Consider the following 19041-nt stretch of genomic DNA (forward strand, 5'->3'; position numbering starts at 1 on the left):
TCGTCACTCAGGACAGAGGTATAGCAAATATTGCGGGAGTTTAAAATAACCAGAGTCGTGTGTATGCAACACAATTCCTTGGTTAATTAAAACGCCATGAAAAGCAATGAAAGCTGATTTCTGTGTTTCTCCTTTTCCGGGTTTTCAGCTTCTCTGGCAGTTTTCTGCCAGAATTGAAGGACAGTCCGTTTTAGATGATCAAAAATGAGCTAATGTCGCTAGCTTCCTGTAAGAACCAGCAAATCATGACGGAGATGAGAAATGGATAGGAATTGAAACGGGGGTATCCGAGGTCTTGTGAGCGTGTGAGCTGCGCTCATCTGATTCTCCACAGGGAAAGCAAAATATGTTTACGTGATTGTGTGAGCTGCAGGAAACAAAAAGATGCCAGGGTCAGAAGACTAATGGAGCTCCTCTGGGACTTCAGGTGGCAAATAGGATCGAGAATCTTAACTTTAATGAAGACAACAAAAATCACATAATTAACACACACTGTTAACACCTCATTAGTCTCCCGGGGCTTAATTTATGCTAAAAATAATCAACACATTTTGCTTAAATAAGGTGCTCTTACAGGTGGTCATGAAGTCCGCCTTGGCCAGAGCAGAACGAGACCAGGGCTCTACCTTTTCTTCTAATGCGCAAAAGCAGGCCTCATCTTCCTTCTGAGGAATGGATTATTAAACACATATGTGGAACTGTGGAGGGGAAAGAAGGGTATTATTGACTCTCTCTGACTCTGAGCCAGACTCCCAAATTGCACACAACCCTATCTCACCACCCGGGCCTCCTACGTGAGGATTATCTCCTAAATAAATCTGGTGCGGGGAGGGTCTGGGTGCTGACTACAAGTCAAGTCGGGAGATAGGCAAGTTGTATGTTCAGTGCCTTCTCCTCTCTTCCGTGTGGCATTCTAAGCATTAAAACTCCTCTCGTATGTTTATACACACCCTTCCACCTAATCTGAGTTTGGCCCTGAACTGCTTTGACCAATGGAATTTGGGGGAAGTGAGGTTTCAAGCATTCTGACCCCAGGGAAACTTTTGCCAGGCCCTGAGCACCCAAGAGGCTCAGCTACCCAGCCTAGTGGCAGCCCCTGTCACCAAGGGACAGCAAGTGCGAGAAGGAACCCGACTTTCTAGCTGGGGGCCTCTTTATTCATGCTTAAGTTTAACGGTAAGCAGGTAATCCATGGAACAAGCTTAGTCCTTCTCATCTAACCTTCTTGCTGCCTTTATAAAATCCTAAATTAAAAGAACTTCCTAGTTCCTCAAAGGGCTAAAGATAAATACCTGAACTCATGTGGCAGACCCTGCTAGCTGCCTACCTAATAAACATTCTCCCTTCCTTCTTAAAAAGGAAAATTCCATTTTGTTACGGTAGCAATAGCTTCAGCTAAGAACACTTTGCTCTGCCAAATTCTTAGGCATCGAGGGAGGCCCTGTGGTCATGAGACATAGACTGAAATCTGGGACATAGGGTGCTGCTACTCCCCGACTTTCTCCTTTCTGCCTGAAATAGGATGCCACATCTAGATGGGTAAAAGGCGGCGTCCAGCCAACGAGGCAACAGCACGAGGTCAGAAGTCTACATACTGACGATGCTGAAAAGGAGAGGCAGGAAGGCTCTGGGCCCTGGGGGTGTAATCCAGTCACTCAGCCAGCTGTCGACCTTTTGTCCTATGTGGCCAACATCTAAGTGCCGAAACAACTTTGTATCATATTTTCTGTTATTTGCAGCCAAACGCACTCCTGGCAGTTCCTCTTGGGTTGATCTGGTTGAAAACCGCCGTCTGAGTCCTGGTGCCCAGAGCAGGTCAGGGAAAAAGCATTCTTTACTGAACACTGCCTGAATAAAGGCCAGGTCCTCACAGGGGACACTGTACTAGCTTGGGCTACAAATAAAAGAAACCCCTGGCTTGCATGAACTTAGGTAACAAATCACAGAGCGGCAAGTCCAGAGATAAAAAAAGACACAGGTGCAGAACCATCACAGCCTCAGGGACCCAGATAATTCCATCTCTCTACTCGGCTATCCTTGGGGAACGCTATGTGCTCATTAAACTAGATGAATCAGGAAATTTCCTTGGTGAGCCCCCAGGGTCCCGTTGGGTAGAGCTGGATACATGAACAAAAGGAAAGGAAGAGCAGGGATTGATAATCACAGGGAACCCAAAGCGGGCTCCACACACGTTCTATAAACACTTCGCAAAATGCCGAAAGCCCCAAAGTACAAACTGATGCTGATGGTTCTAGCAGCCTGCTGCCAGCATTGGTTTGAGGACTTTCCGGCCGCCACTTGAAAAAGGAGGGCTTGTTTTCTTGCCCATTCAGCTAACATTTATGGCTTCCAACTGAATGGTTTAATTCATCCATCCTATTTGACTGGTCTCATAACAGGAAGAAATTAACATTTCCCAAGGGACCAAACAGTCCACTTATAAAAATGGAATATTTGAAAACAAACAAACAAACCAATTCCTCCCTTCTCTTCCTCCCAACTGAGCCACCTTCGTTATACAAAAGAGTGATCCTGAAGGAAACCCAAACTCTGTTTAAGTGGAAAGAAGAAGATTCCAAAGTCTGTTTAATAACGAAACAAAATCATAGCTGCACGTTGGAAATAGTCTATTTGTCAGTGTGGAGCTGATGTTCTTTGGAATTTCAAGATCCAGTGCCGCACTGGGAATGGATGTGAAAACTGAGTGACAGGATCCCCTGATGCGTAGGCAGCTTCGCAAGAGTTCATTTCTCCGCAGAACACTAATCTGCTTATGCATAAACCACCATGGTATTGGATGTGGCATGCCCAAGGAAGAGCAATTTGTAGGACCAGGAACCACCTGCCAGAAGTACCGAGCTAGGACGGAACAGAGAGCCACCCGTGCTTTCCTTTGGGGAACTATGTCTCTCCCTCCCTCCTCAGGAGGTTCCGGTGTGCTGGCCCAGCTCCTGGCTGAAGGGGTGGGGCTAGGACACAGTCTCTATTCCATCCTCAGTAGTTGGTTCAGATGTCCAAACATGGCCCAGATAGGTTCTGTGAGACTCAACCTGGGCCTTTGTTGGAATTTTTAGGAGTTGTAGAGCTACTGGAATATAAGAGCCTGGATTTTTTAGTTATAGGAACAAGTAAAACCCCATCTGCTGAAGTTGACTGCAATGTAAGGAGATCTAGCTAATATACAGAAACAAAAGGTGCCAGACTCTCTTGAGTCTTAAAGAGGAAACAAGCAGTCACCCGTGACTATATAAAAAAATTAATTTTATATTCACAACTGTCTCCCTAACTCCACCCTAATACCTTCACGTATTTCCTAGCTCAGTGTATAAAATGAAGTATCCTCAAAAACAAGTAATAAAATTACATAATGTGGTGATGACCATATGCCACGCACTTTGCTGATTGCTTTCACATACATATCTCATTTAATCCTCACACAATTCCTGTCCCTGTTCTTACATGTGAGGACCCCAAGGTTCAGAGTGGTAAATGCTGGGAGGAGGTGCCAACTTAGTTAGCCTGAGGTCAAGAGCAGTGTTCTCATCTCTCCTGATGTCTCATGGACAGCGGGTCCAGCAATTGTCTCAGATGTTTTAATACCTCAACAAGCCAACCATCCCTGCAATGAAGGCTTCTCTTTTTACTCTAGAATGCTGGCTCATTAGAGGTCTGATCTCAAACTCTGCAAGACTGAATTTTAAGGGCCAGCAACATATAATGCAAAGTTCCATTTAGGTGACTGCCTGGAAAGACTCTGAACTTGAGGTTCTCCTCATACCAATGAGGTCAGCCCAACAACTGCTGATTGTTATTCTGCTAATGTTTACAAGTGTCTCTGCCTTTCAAATTTATCAAAGTATAATTTATAAGCAATAAAATGCATCTTTGGCAAATGTAAACCCTCACGTGAGAATCCTATTTTTTATATGTAGAACACTTCATCGCCCGAGACTTCTCATGTCCCTTTGCAGTTAATTCTAACATACACCCACATCCAGTGTGCCCTCACCTCATCCTAGGAGGCCACGGTTCTGACTTTTATGATAATAAAGTAGTTGACCTGTTCTAGGACTTCATGTGAACAGAATCATACAGTATGCACTATTTCGTGTCTAGCTTCTTTCACCCAGGGTTAAATATTGTTGAGGTCCATACATGTTGTTGTATGTACCAGTAGTTTCTTTCTTATTTCTGAATAGTATTCAATTGTGGAAATATAACACAAATGATCTATTCACATTTGTGATGTTTCCAGTGGAAGTATTATGATGAAACCTCTTACATATACTCTTGTATAAGTCTTTGTATGGACATACATTTTCATTTCTCTTGAATAAATATCTAGGAATAAAATTATCAGATCACATGTTAAATGTGTATTTGACCCTATATGAAACTTCTAATCAGTTTTCCAAAGCGGTTGTACCATTTTATAGCCCCACCAAAATGTATGAGAGTTCTAGTTAATCCACGATCTCACCAACATTTACATTGTCAGTCTTTGTATTTTTAGCAAGTGAACTGATATAGAGTGATGTTTGTGATTTTGTGTTGCATTCTCCTGACGACCAATAAAGATACTTACTGACCATTTGTATAACTTCTTTTGTGAAGCACTGATTAAATTTTTTGATTTATTTTTAAAATTGGGCTATCTTTCTTCTTACATGGTTGTAAGAGTTCTTTATTTATTCTGGATACAAGTCTTTTGACAGATATGTGTATTAGGGATATTTTCTCCCAGTCTGTGATTTGTCTTTTCAGTTTCATAAAGGTGTCATTTGAAGAGCAAACATTTAAAGGATTTTATTTATTTATTTGACAGAGAGAGAGCACGAGACAGAGAGCATGAGTGGGGGGAAGGAGACTCCCCGCGGAGTAGGGAGCCCCATGTGGGGCTTGATCCCAGGACCCTGGGATCATGACCTGAGCTGAAGGCAGACGCTTAACTGACTGAGCCACCCAGGCGCCCCTCCATATATATTTTCTTTTGCTACTATTTTGTTGAGGAACTTTTCTCTGTGTTCATGAGGGATGTTGGTCTGTTAAGATTTTGGTTTCAGGGTTACGCTAGCCTCATAAAATGAATTGAGAAGAATTTTCTCCTTTATTTTCTGCACGAGTTTGTGTAAGTTTGGTATAACTTCTCTCTTAAATAGTTGCTAACTGGTAGAATTCACCAGTGAACCCATCTGGGCTACAATTTTCTTCGTGGAAAGAATTTTTTAAATTACAAAATAGACATTAAATATATAGGGCCATTTAAACTATTTCTCTTGTGTCAATTTTGCTGTTAATGTTTTTCAAGAATTTTCCCATTTTATGTTATTGCATTTATAACAGTAAATTTGTTCAAAATATTTACTTCTACTTTTGATAGCTATAAGATATGAAGTGATATGCCCATTTTCATTTCTCATATTGGTAATTCAGATCTCTCTTTCTTTTAATTAGTCTTGCCAGAGCTTTACCAATTTTATAATCTTTCTAAAGAAACTACTTTTGGCTTTTTAAACTTTCTGTAATATTTATCTGTTCTCAATTTCATTGACTTATGTTCTTCATTATTTCTTTCCTTCTACATAGATTGAGTTTAATTTGCTGTTATTTTTACAGCTTCATAATATTTAAACCTTAGTATTTTTCTAACATAGGCATTTAAAGTTATATATTTTCCTCTAAACACTGCTTTGGCTGCATCCCACAAATTTTGATATGTTGTTTTCATTGTGACTCACCAAGAAATATTTTCTAATTTCTCTTATGGCTTCTTCTTTGACTCGTGAATTATTTTGTATGCATCATTTAATTTCTATATATTTGGGGATTTTTCTAGATCTCTCATTTTTGTTGATTTCTATTTTTACTTCGTTGCAACCAGGTAACATAGTCTGTAAATCTTTAATCTTTTAAATTTAATGAAAACAAGATACACTAGGATAGGAACACTTCATGTAAACTTGAACATTTATTCTGAACTGTTGGGAAAATATCATTTCAGTCATGTTGGTTGATAATGTTCAGATAATCTATATGCTGTCTATTTCTTCTATCATTTAATAAGAGGCTATGTTAAAAATATCCAACTATGATTATGGATTTGTTTATTTCTCTCTTTAGCTTTATAAGTTTTTGTTAAATGTCTTCTAAAGTTATGTTATTAGATATATAAACATTGAGGATTACAGGCTTCCTGATGAATGTGCCTTTTATCATCACGAACTGTCTGATTTCTGTGACAGTCTACAGCAATCATCTTTGCCTTGACTTCTACTTTATCTGCTATTAATATAATCATGCTCATTTTATGCTCACTGCTTGCATGGTATATCTCTTTTGCATCCTTTTACTGTCAGTCTGTGTCCTTATATTTGCTATGTATCTCCTATAGGCAGCAAATAACACTACTGAACTGCTTTTTTTAAAAATGAGAGAGATCACATGGAAGTCTGAATCTCTGGCCTCTCTTGAGAAATGGAAGATCTGGCAATAACCGGCTGCATTCCCATATGGCAACACATGGTTGAGCTGCTGCTGCCCCCTATAGACCTGGCATGTTCTCTTCCATGTGTCACGATCCCCACTCCTCTCTGCTGTGCTCAGGCCCTGGGGCTGAATTGCCATTTTCAACGAGCTGCAAATATTTCTTCAGATAAATATCTCCACTACAATATGAAGACACAATGGAGATAAGAAGGCTGTGTGTTTGAAGACAAAAAGGAGAGGACATATACCTGGCCCGTTTTATTCATTATATAACCTGTCTGGCCCCCAAAGACCTTTGAGTTTTCAATTCCTGTTGTAAATATTCAAGTTCTGTTTGGGATTATCTAACTTGGAGAGACGATGGACTATGAAAAACAAACAGAAGGTTCTAGAGGGGAGAGGGGTGGGAGGAGGGGTTAGCCTGGTGATGGGTATTAAAGAGGGCATGTTCTGCATGGAGCACTGGGTGTTATGCACAAACAATGAATCATGGAACACTACATCTAAAACTAATGATGTAATGTATGGGGATTAACATAACAATAAAAAAATTTAAAAAATAAAAAATAAAAAATAAATTAAAAAAATAGAATTAAAAAAAAAAGAGATGCTGGTTTCAGGCTACACACAGCCATTTTCTTTTACAAATGGATGCTCTCACCTGTAAATGCAAGTCTACACTAGTGTTTATATAATGAATAAATGCTTACAAATGAAAAGATAACTTTATTCTGGTCGATAAAACCCAACTGGAACAATGCTCTAATTATTAAAACATGTCTCCAGAAGTAAAACAAAATAGTTCAACCAACAGTTAGATCCCATCTTTTTTGCCTTGGCTTTTGAGGGAAATAGGCCAATGAGAGATAAACTCCTATTTTTCATGTAAGTTTTGTGGAGAAAGACCAGTGTGAAAAGCCTCTTACACCAAAGAGGACAAAAGTTGAGGGAAACATTCAAAAAGTTCCATGCTTGGTCCCTGGATAGAGCTGCCAGCAGATCCTATTATCTCTCCACTGTGAGGAGAATGCCATAAAACCCAACCCTATTTCTCCTATTCTCTCCAGAAAGGACAAGATGGTGTCCTGGACATCTGAGCCAGGGCCCAGAAGTACTATGAGGATGCTCATTGCTTTATTAGATTGCTCCAAAATTAATTCAATTTATTAACTGCTCTAACTGCTCTAATCTTCCAGATGTTGCTGCCCCCATGAGTGGCCCTGGTGGGTGATGGCAATTTGGAAGCTGTGATGGGAGTTCCAACCCACTCCATCTGAGACCATCACTGAAGAAGGGCCAGAACCATATTGGATTCATTTTCTGAGTGAATCACATGACTGCTTCCCTATTTTCTTTCCTGGGCCTTAAACCTGAGGCTGTTTGAATAGCCTGTCAGCATTTAGACTTTCTAATTTCTTTTTTAAAAACAGAGGCTGAGTCAGAGGACCTCTCTTTTCTCTATAGCTCCTTCCAGCAATAATTTTCTATAATCCTAGGAGTAGAGAATATTCTAATACCTTTGTCTCTAGATTTTATTCTCTACATGTTGTGATGTTTGAGCATTCTGCACAAGCTCTTCGGGGTTTTTCTGCCCATCTTTTCTGTGAGTTTGGTCATCCTGTGGGTGTGCAGGAAAGGGACTGGGCCAAACTGGCCACCTGAGTGAGAGGAGCATTGCCTCTTCATGTGAGGTTGCAGTGTGTGTGTGTGAGGGGGGCAGCGTGGGAAAAGCGAAGAGATGGTCGATGGAGTCAGAACTGGTGAGGTAGAAGTTCAGTCAGAAAACTTGGCCATCTGGGCATGAACCCTTCCTCTGCACCTAATGGGTGTGACAAGTCAATTAACTCCTGTGGGTCTGTTTCCTTATCTATAAAATATGCGAGTGACACAGGGAGGTTGCTAGGGTCCCTCATATACTGGTCTCTCCAAATAGACTATGGGCTGCTTGAAGTAAGCCTAGGATTTCTACAACCTCCTAGTCATGATGCCCACCGAAGGGTCTGGCACATAATTCTATCAGTTGGGCATGAATTTGGCTGCAAGTAACAGAAACCCACTAACAGTGAAACATACCGGGGTTTCTTTTCTCCTCTGCAAGAAGACCAGGGCCGTACTGGGGTTGCTTAAGTGCTTAATGAGGCACTGTTTTTCTTTTTCTTTTTCTTTTCTTTTCTTTAGTATTTTTTCAGTGAGGCTTTTGAGGACCTAGATCCTTCCCCTCCTCCATCCTGGGCATGTTGGCTTTTGTTCTCATTCTTGACAACTTATAGTCCAAAGGTAGCTGCCACATTGTTAGACATCAAACCCACATTCAAGGCAGGAGAATGGCAAGAGGTGGCACCAACCATTTCTGTCCTTTATTTTATTTTAATATTATTTTTAAAGATTTTATTTCTTTATCTGAGAGAGAGAGAGAGAAAGGGAGAGCACGGAGGGAGAATGAGAGGGAGAAGCAGGCTCCCCACTGAGCAGGGAGCCCGATGCGGGGCTCCATCCCAGGATCCTGGGATCATGACCTGAGCCGAAGGCAGACGTTTAACCAACTAAGCACCCAGGCGCCCCATTTCTGTTCTTTTAAAAATGAAAATAAAAACTTTCCCCAAAGCCACATCAGGTTCTGTATCTCACTGGTGATAACCGGGTCACAGGACTACCACTACCTGAAAGGGATACTGGCAAAGCAAGTGTCTGGCCTTCCAGCGTCTACATGGGAGGCAGCAAGAAGAGGGAGGGGTAGTTGTGGCTGTTTGGCTCCATAAATATTTTTATTTTTACTTATTTTTTATTTTTTTTAAGATTTTGTTTATTTGACAGAGAGAGACAGCAAGAGAGGGAACACAAGCAGGGGGAGAGGGGAGGGAGAAGCAGGCTTCCCGCTAAGCAGGGAGCCCAATGTGGGGCTCGATCCCAGGACCCTGGGACCATGACCTGAGCCGAAGGCAGATGCTTAACGACTGAGCCACCCAGGCGCCCCAATTATTTTTATTTATTTTTTTAAAGAGTTTATTTATTTATTTATTGTGAGAGAGAGAGTGCGGGGAGGGGCGGAGGAAGAGAGAGACTCTCAAGCAGACTCCGTGCAGAGTGCGGAGCCCAAATGCGGGGCTCGATCCCCCAACACTGAGATCATGACCCGAGCTGAAATCAAGAGTCGGACACTTAACTGACTGAGCCACCCAGGCGCCCCTGGGCTCAGCGAATATTTTTCAATAAATAGGACTTAAAAGTAAGCTGAAAATGCTTCTCTTTTCCCGAGAGGAACAGACTGTGCAATGATTTTGAGGAAGCAGGCCCTGCCTTGCATGTGCTTTTTGGTTACTCACACCACTATCTGGCTTGCATCTGGCAGAGCAGGAAGGACCTGCGTTTCCCCTCCCAGGTACGGGCGGGAGGAGGCGCTGGAGGCAGAGTCGGAGTCCACGCAGAGCTTTGCCCGGAGGGGTTGCACTCTGCTGTTTTCCCGAGAAGAGCTTCACACACGCTGACCTTCTGGTTGGAGGATGCACTGCTTTCAAGCCCTATCGCTGGTCGTGCTCCTCCCATGGCCAGCGGGGCGTGAGTGCTTGAGAAGTCCCTGGTTCTGGCTGGCCTTCATTACCTTCTGATGCACACGCATTGACCTGACACTTGAACAGAAGGGTGCCATGTTCACAGAGAGAAGGAAGCTGGCCAGACCGTGGCGCTGGGACACAGAATGCCATCTCTCTTCTTCACTGGGGGCCCCTGTGCTCTTAATATGAATGAAAAGGTGCAGGCAGGGCTGCCTGGGTGGCTCAGTTGATTAAGCATCTGCCTTCGGCTCAGGTCATGATCCCAGCATCCTAGGATCGAGTCCCCGCATCGGGCTCCCTGCTCAGTGGGGGATCTGCTTCTCCCTCCCCTGCGCTTGCGCTCTCGATCTCTCTCTCTCTCAAATAAATAAATAAAACCTTCAAAAAAAAAAAAAAAGGTGCAGGCAAATTGCCTAACAAGTGCCCAGCACACAAAAGGCACTTTCATAAACGCTAGATGTTATGATTTTATTGCTATTAGTAAGAACGATGCTTCTTTTCTCCCTGCCCACCTCACTAGCAAGGACCTCCTTTTCCCCATATCACCCAGAGGTATTTGGACAAAATGCCAAGATCCAAGCTTGAACCACGCAGGTCCCTGACTCCACTTCCGCTCCCCTCGGGGTTTCTGGGCGGACCTCGGGCAGAAAGACACACTCGGAAGTTTTCTCAGGTGTGACGAAAGTACTCGCGTTGGGTAAACTGTCCTCACACAGAATTTGGCCTTTTTAGGAGACAACCTTGAAACCCTAATTATTGCTTTCAGGAATTTTCTCCTCCTGGGAACCACTCTGTTTCCCGGTGGAATTTTATTCTATGGGTTTTCTGAATACAATGAAAAGGGAAAGTACAACGGGGATCCCTGCACAAAAGAAGTTCAAAGTTCTCTGGCAGAGATCTCTTCTACACAGATGGGAGTACTTCTGAGCGCATCTCCGAATACTGCTGCCTTTACAAGCCTCACTTGGTTTTCTGTTGTATTACACATTAACAGATGTGAAAAGAAAGCGAGGTCAGTGGTTCAGCGGCTCGCGGCACGGCAGTCGTTGGTGTTAGGAGGTAACTGTGGGGTGTGGGCTCACCTGTTGTTTCTTCCCTTTATCTTGCAGGCCGGGAGGTTGTAAAGTCTAATGATTAAGGAGGCGGGCTTAGGAATCGGAGTCTTGAGTCTAGATCTTGACTTCGCCATTTTCCAGCTCTGCCACCTTGGGCCCATTACTTAGCCTTCCTGAACCTCGTTTCCTTATCTATACCGAGTGGGCAAATTCATACCCATCCCACGGCATTTATATGAGCATTGAATAAAAAATGCTATATGAGAAGGCGTTTTGCAAAGTATTCTGTGGCAAGTTCGAAAATCCCCACCCAGACAACTTAAGCAAAAGGAGAATGCACTGACTGACAGCCTAAAAACAGAGCTTCAGGTATGGCTAGATCCAGGGGCTCACACTCTGCCATTAGGTCCAGATTTCCCTCAACTTTTACTTCGCTTCCCTCCACATTGGCCCTGTCCTCAGGCGGGTTCTCCCTTAGTGGGGCAAGGGGGCTGCAACAACTCTAGTCTTTCTAGCAGTACCAGGGAAAGTGTCAATGCATCTCCTTGGCTCTGAATGATCCTGGAACCAATGCAATGTTTTGATTAGTCACACGCCCACGTCTGGAGCAAGAGGGGTGGAGTCAATACCTCCTGGATGGAATGAGCCCTGGTTTCCGAGCAGAGAACTGAGGTGCTCTTGCCAAAGGAAGCAGGAATAGATGTTTCCGAAGCTGACTGCCCACCAGAATGACCAACTTTAAAAAACAACAACAGTTCTAGGAAGCTGGCAATGGATTCGCTCAGCCCGGGGTGGAGCCTCGAAGTCTAGATTTTGAAAAAGCCTTCCTGCTGCCAAGACTAGTGTTTGGGTCTCTAGGGCGCACCCCCCCCCATCCCTCCCGAGCTGCAGTCCCTACTCCGCACTGGATGGATCTGTTGACATCCCCGCTCCCTCCCAGAGTCTGAAGCCCCAGATGGCAGGGGCTCCTGCAGCTCTGGGTACCTGGCCTGGACTGAGCACCCACAACCCATTTGCAGACAAGCTGCCTTCTCCCATGTGGGCTTTCCTGGGAGAGAAAAGCTTCTATTTCGGGAAGAGGTTGCCGCGATGGAGGAAAGACCATGGCAGCAAAGGCGGGCAGGTCGCCAGGGGTGGGAAAGGCTCATGGTCCCCTGGGCCACACACGCTTAGAAGACTCCAGCATAACTTGAATAAAAAAGCGACCACAACAGGGATGGTGATGGTGTGTGAGCATGCCGGCTCGGCGTTAGCATCAGATCCCCATTTTACAGATGATGAAGGGGAGGCCCCCGGCAAGGGGTGGGGGCTGGTCCAGGAGCACAATTAGGGAGTGACACAGCTGGGCCTGGGCAGCCTGGCCCACGTGACCACTAGCCACCTGCCCCTCACCTCTCAGAGGGCTGGCACCAGGGCTGGGGGGGGGGGCATCACGCATATTTGCAAGTGGCCCATTTCCTTCTTAGTAGCATCCAGCAAACCTAAGTCAACAGCGGAGGAAATCAGGGGAGAGCAAGAAAGAGCCCATTGTACACCTCTCCAAAAAGGCTATTTTCTGCCGACTTCTTATTCCCCCAGCTGCGTGCTGAAGGTCATTGGCGACGTCTGCACAAACCAGTGAAGTCACAAGAAGGAAAACTTGGCCGGGGAGCCCGAGGCTGGGGAGGGCGGAGGTGGAGACAGAGGAGGGTGGAGACAGAGGAGGAGGGGGCCAGGCCACTGCACACCCGGGGACGGGGCCTCCTGACCCTCCCCCAGTCAGCCCAATGGCCTGCCTCCCTGGCCGTGACCACTCCCGTGGGCCGGCTTCCCCTTGAGCCCACAAACAGCCCAGCCGCAGGAGTCCGCCCGCATTCCTGTGAACGCTGGGCGCTTCTCCCTACTTCTCAGGAGGAAAGCTCTCTTGGAAGAGCTGGAAAGGTGGGTGCCAAGTTCAGGTTCATTTTCTTCTTCTCAGAGGGTGCTTTTTATGAGTTTGGAACTGGGGCGGGGCATGTGGCCTCTGCTTGGAAAAGCACTTGATCGTCTTTTTGAGAGGGACCCATTGAGGGACAGAACCTGGCTGCTCTGAAGGGGGTGAGTGGGGAGGGGGGAGGGGTGAGGGGGGAAGCCTCAGGGGAGAAAGGAACTGTTGTCCTTTGTACCTGTGAAGGCCCGAAGCGGATTTTAGGGTTAGAAAAGAGAAACCTGGAGGGAGGAAGGCCACCTCTCTGGATGTTGCATGCCTCGGGGGCCGGGACCTCCTAGGGCAGAGCCACCTGCTTAGGGGAGGGCCTGGCTGGCTCAGGCTCACCTCCAGGGCTCCTTCTAGGAATGAGCCCAGGACCTGGGACATCGGGAAGGTGTCAGAAGGGTCACTGTCTTCCCAGATCCAGACCCAGGAAGGAGGCACAGGGTTCGTGGCTTGCTTTGTCCTCTTTCTCCGATAACCTGTCTTCCCTTCCAGACCAGGCACATAGCCCCCCCAAACCACGTGGTCATTCACAGCTCAATCTCGGGGGCGGGGGGGGTAGTGTGCGTGTATGAGATGGGTGAGCCTGATGTGGACTGGCCTCAGGAGGCAGAAGTCAAGGTTTAGAACCACGGAGTCAGGGCTCACCTGGGGTTGCGGAAGAATTTTTTTCTTTTAAGAGAAAAGAATCTGCTTAGACTGTTAAGTATGACCCAAGCATTCTTGAAAAAGAAAGTTTCATTGACACACCCCAAACAATCTGTTTTGGCTCTGTTTTTAAAGAAGAGCTTTCTAACTGGCAGAGCCCTCCCGAGGGGCAAGACTGCTGGCAGGGGTGGGAGAGGCGATGATGATGATGGAGAGCTGGAGACTGAGGCCTGGGATGGTCCCCCACTCCCGCACGCGCTCCCCGGGGCTCCAGTGTGGACCCCCATAGCAGGCCACGTCTGAGGCGGTGGTACCCTTGACGTCACTTTCTGGGCTTCTCCTACCTTCCTGCCACTCCTTCTTGGAGCCTTTCCTGGGCACCTCCTCCTCCCATGGCTTCAGTAGCATCTCTCAGCTGATCGGCCTGGAACTTCTATCAGCGTTCCCCTCTGGTCGCTAAAAGCTGCCGGATACCTACCAGGCTCTGTGCTGTGTGTCCCTTCAGCTGTTCAGTGTGCTTGGACCACACACTTTTAAATCTTGCCGTCAGCGGCTTATCGAGTATGTAACCTTGGGCAAGACGCCTGCTTCTCCTGGCCTCAGTTTCCTGCTCTTTGGAAGGGGGATAACAGTAACACCCACCCCACAGGGTTCAGGTGAGGCTTCTATGACTCGACAGAGACAAAGTGCTTTTAACAAAGCCTGTAGGTATGTTCGGTAAGTGTTAGCCCTTCACACTGTCTCTCTGAAGCCTCACGGCAAGCCTCGAAGGTACATACAATTATCCCTATTTTGCAGATAAAAAAAGTAACAAGGCTCAGCAAAGAGGTGGACCCCAACTAGCTTTTAGTCCAGCAGTTTCTCTGGTACTCCGCACTATCAGTGAGTCCAGAATCCACTCTTCTCATTGCCATACAGATTGGCTTTACGTAATGGTTACAGAAGGAATAAATACCCCACCCTGGAACTTGCTTTTCAAGTGGCACCTGCCTTTGAAAGCGCAGCTGACCTGCAACCCAGTTCTGTGGAGAAAGCACTGGTCTGTGAGGACAGACTTAAAACTATGAAGACAGCCTGCCATATCTGTCTCACTAAATCTTCACCGTGATCCTTGGTGACATTACCTTATTTTGCGGGTAGCTGAGACAGAGTCAGTCACTTCCCCACAATATCGCGATTAGCATACGTTGGGATTGGGATCTGAACCTGTGAAACCCTGGCTGAGTCCCCGAGTCTTTGATGGAGCTTAAAAAAAATAGTAATTCATGCCCACTGAATCAGAATCCCTTGGGCGAGGCTTGGGCATGTGACTTTTAAGAGCCAGAATCCAATGTGCCGTCAACACTGAAAACCCCTCGCAGCGACATTGCCTCTCCCAAGTGCCAGACCCATGTTTCCAAACGGCTACCGAACACCCGACCTGGGCACTGACCAGCGGGTTCAGGCTGAACAAACCCTCTCTCCTGACTTCTCAGGGCCTCTTACCACCATGCATCTGCCCGTCTCCCCTGCTGGGCTCCCACATTCTCTCCATCCCCGCTGTAAGCGCTCTTCAAGATGTCTCCCAAATCCATGGCCCCTGCATCTTTGCTGCCTCCATCTTGGTGAAGGCCTTCATCAGTTCCAGTTTGGGTTGAGGCAACCAGGCAACTCATCTACTTCTGGCAGTCTCCATTCTTCCTTTTCTGTGTCTCTATCTCTTACTGGGCTATCCCCACTCCCTCTCCCCTCTTCCCTCCATCCCCAAAGACCAGCCCATATCCTTTCTCTGGCCAGGTTAATGAACTAAAAACTATCTCATCGCCGTCTGCTTTAAAATTTCCACCGGCTCCAGACCCCCCACCCCACAGCTCAATATTCACACTCCCTAGCACAGCAAACCCAGGCCCTCAGCCCCTGGCTCTAAGTTCCCTCCTCCCTGGCCACACAGGCCATGTTGCAGCCACACAAATTTTCCCCCATCCCTTAAACACACCATACCCTGTCACGGGCTGTGAACATGCACGTTGCGCCTCCTGCCTGACACGGGCTTCCAGCCTGGCTCAGCTCAAAAACTGCTTGCTTTGTGAGACCACGTTCAAATGTCATCTCCTCTGGGAAGCTTTCCTGGAGATCCCCTTGGGGGTGGGTACTCCTTCCTCTGTCCTTCCCAAGTACAAGACTCCTCCATCTTCAATCACAGGATGGCGTTAGAATGATCTGATGACATGTCTGTCCCTCAGTGAATTCCTCAACCAACAATCATGTATTAAATGTCGCCGACAGCCAGGTGGGGGCCCAGGTGCTGGGGATGATGAGTAAAACCGAGTTTCTGGCTTCAAGTCTATTGTGCGCGGCAGAGAAGAAGGGATAGGGCACTTCAGAGAGGGGGCACCGCTCGTGCAAAGACCAAGAAGGCAGGGGCAACAAGTCTTAGTATGTCTGTAACGAAGGATGCTTGGCCAGAGTGGCAGGGGATGCGGTGGGGTAATCAGGGGAAGCAGGAGGTCTGGAAGGGCCATCCTCACGCGTCCTGAAATGCTCCCCTGATTGCCCCAAGACTCCCTCCACATGATGGAGACAGGACTGGAGAGGGCCATGATCACATTGCTGGCTCAAAGAGATCCCCATGAGTTGCCCGAGATTGTGCCAAATCCATCTTTACACCCTCAGCACCTCACCCAGGTCCTGGAGGACAGCAGGCCCAGAGACGCAGGGGAGAAGGCAGGAATGCCCACCGGGCAAGGAAGCCCCCCCCCCTCCCCGGCCCCGGGGTGGGGGCAGGTCCCGAGACTGCCCGGTGCCAGGGACTAAGGCTCGCTCTGCCCCACCCCTGGGGGGGGCTGCCCGCAGGTGCCCGACTCCGGCCATGCTGGCCCCGGCGCTGCTGTGTGCCTGCCTTCTGCTGGCGGCCCCCGCGTCGCGCGCCTGGCCCAGCCCCGACCCGGAGGAGCCCGGCTCCAGCACGGCGGCGCAGATCCGCGACATGCACGAGAAAGTGACGGCCATCTGGCAGGAGCTGACGCAGCGGCGGGCGGCGGCCGACGGCGGCCCGGACGCCGCGCTCTACGCCACCTGCCGGGTTCAGCCGTCGGCCACGCTGGACGCCGCGCAGCCCCGGGTGAGCGGCCTCGTGCTCTTCCGGCAGCTGGCGCCCGGCGCCCGGCTCGAGGCCTTCTTCGACCTGGAGGGCTTCCCGGCCGAGGCCAACACCTCCAGCCGCGCCATCCACGTGCACCAGTTCGGGGACCTGAGCCAGGGCTGCGAGTCCACGGGCGCGCACTACAACCCGCTGGCCGTGCCGCACCCGCAGCACCCGGGCGACTTCGGCAACTTCGCCGTGCGCGACGGCCGCCTCTTCAAGCACCGCGTTGGCCTGGCCGCCTCGCTCGCCGGCCCGCACTCGATCGTGGGCCGCGCCGTGGTGGTGCACGCGGGCGAGGACGACCTGGGCCGCGGCGGCAACCCGGCCAGCGTGGAGAACGGCAACGCGGGCCCCCGGCTCGCCTGCTGCGTGGTGGGCGTGAGCGGCCCGCTGCCCTGGGCGCGCCTGGCGCAGGAGTACGCGGAGCGCAGGAAGCGACGGCGGGAGAGCGAGTGCAAGGCCGCCTGAGCGCGCACCCCGCCTCCCGGAGGGCCCCGACGCCCTTCCCTTCCGCGCGCGCCCGAGACCTGCCCCCTGCCTGCCTCGAGTCTCTCCCTCTGCTCCCAGAGAGACCCCCCCCCGGGGTCCCAGTGCTGCCATGGCTGAGGTCTCCCCCCAAAGCCCCTCCATCCCGAGGCCTCCAACCCCGTATGCTGAGACACCCCTCTGCCTCCAGAGGCAGCCCCCGGCCTCTGAGACGCTCATCCTGAGCTCTGAGGACCCCCAGAGGTATTGAAATACCCCATCTGCCCTCCCCAAACCCCTCCCGCCTCCCCCAGGTCCCTTTCCACCCTGACACCCCTACCCTCAGTCCAGGAGCCCTGAAATCCCTCTTTACCCTAAGGACTCAGCTCCTCCCACCCCGTAGATTCCTTCTGAGGCCCCTCCTGAGGTTACCCAGACCCCACGCCCGCCCAGCCACCTCTCACGCACCATGCCAGCTCAAGCAGCCTGCGGTTAGGCGCCCCTGCCCGGTGCCCTCAGCTGTCACTCGCCCACTGCCACCCCGCAGAGAGCTGCTCCTTTGGGAGCTGTTTGGCAGTCTTTGTGTTGCACATTAAAACTCAGCAATTCAGACTTGCATTTGGGGCCTTGGTCACTTATTTTGTTTGTCTGAGGCTCTGCTCCCAGGCTCAGCTAGTCTTTGGAAAGAGCAAAGATATTTCCCAAATCCCCACAGGATTTCTCCTTATCCTCCTCTCTCCAAGTCTGCTGGCCACGGTATTCAGTCTCTGGTTGGCATGTCTTCTGTGTGGCTCCCAAGATGGAGGGCACCGGGATCACTCAGGAAAGTGAGGGGAAAAAAAAAAAAATGACGGCTTCCTGGGCTAGAATCCAAAGGGAAAGATGGACATCTATTTGCAACAAGCTTCCTGGTGATTCTCAGGCTGGAGCCACCGGCCTGGCACACGGCTCATGCCACCTCACTGGGCCTTGGGTCTCCTGGCATGGGCCTCTAAGTGCAGCCCGAGGTCCACTTCCCAGATGGCGGGGAGAGGGCCAGTGAAGCAGTCGAGCGGGCAGTTTACAGGGAGGTTGGCATTGCTGTCTGAAGTTGCTGGCCTTCTCCAAGACCCGGACAAGGACAATGTTCTCCTTCTTGACTTCTTGACACAAAGGCAGTTGGAACCATGGAGCCCAACGGCAGGCTGATTTTGATTAGGACTTGGATGTTCAGCCTCTCTTTTTGAAAGCATAATCTATAGACACACTAGATCAGAAAGTGCGTCCACCTTCATTTATTTTATTTTTTTAAAGATGTTACTTGTTTTAGAGCGCATGTGCATGAGTAGGGGGAGGGGCAGAGGGAGAAGGAGAGAGGGAATCCCCAGCCGACTCCACACTGAGCGTGGAGCCTGACGTGGGCTCGATCCTAGGTCCCTGAGATCATGACCTGAGCTGAAATCAAGAGTTGGAAGCTTAACTGACTGAGCCACCCCGGTGCCTCTATCCACCCTCGGTGATTGAATAAAAGCACTCCCAATAACTTTCTAATGTCCTTGGGGAGACCCACTCTAGCTGCAGGTTTTCCACCCTGGTTACTCAGAGGCAGCTTCCATTTCTCCCAGCCTCTCAAGGCAGTGAGTCAAATGGAACCTTAGCCAGAAACCCATCCCCAGTGGTTATTTTTGCTTCTTACTAGGACTAACTTGTTATTTAAAAATCTTTCCTTGAACCCAAGTGACAACCGGAGAGAGAGGTTTTTGCCTGGTGGCTGTTCCACCA

General features: G+C 48.6%; 1 protein-coding gene across 1 annotated transcript; it reads left to right on the plus strand.

Annotated features, from left to right (window-relative positions):
* Positions 1–12855: 12855 nt before the first annotated feature.
* Positions 12856–17898, plus strand: SOD3 (superoxide dismutase 3). The gene is made up of 2 exons (XM_036090608.2): positions 12856–13012; positions 16524–17898. The coding sequence occupies exon 2, from the start codon at positions 16540–16542 to the stop codon at positions 17281–17283; it is 744 nt and encodes a 247-aa protein (XP_035946501.1). The 5' UTR covers positions 12856–13012; positions 16524–16539; the 3' UTR covers positions 17284–17898.
* Positions 17899–19041: the final 1143 nt, after the last annotated feature.

Source organism: Halichoerus grypus, chromosome 3 (genome assembly GCF_964656455.1).
Source record: "Halichoerus grypus chromosome 3, mHalGry1.hap1.1, whole genome shotgun sequence".
NCBI classification, from domain to species: Eukaryota; Metazoa; Chordata; class Mammalia; order Carnivora; family Phocidae; genus Halichoerus; species Halichoerus grypus.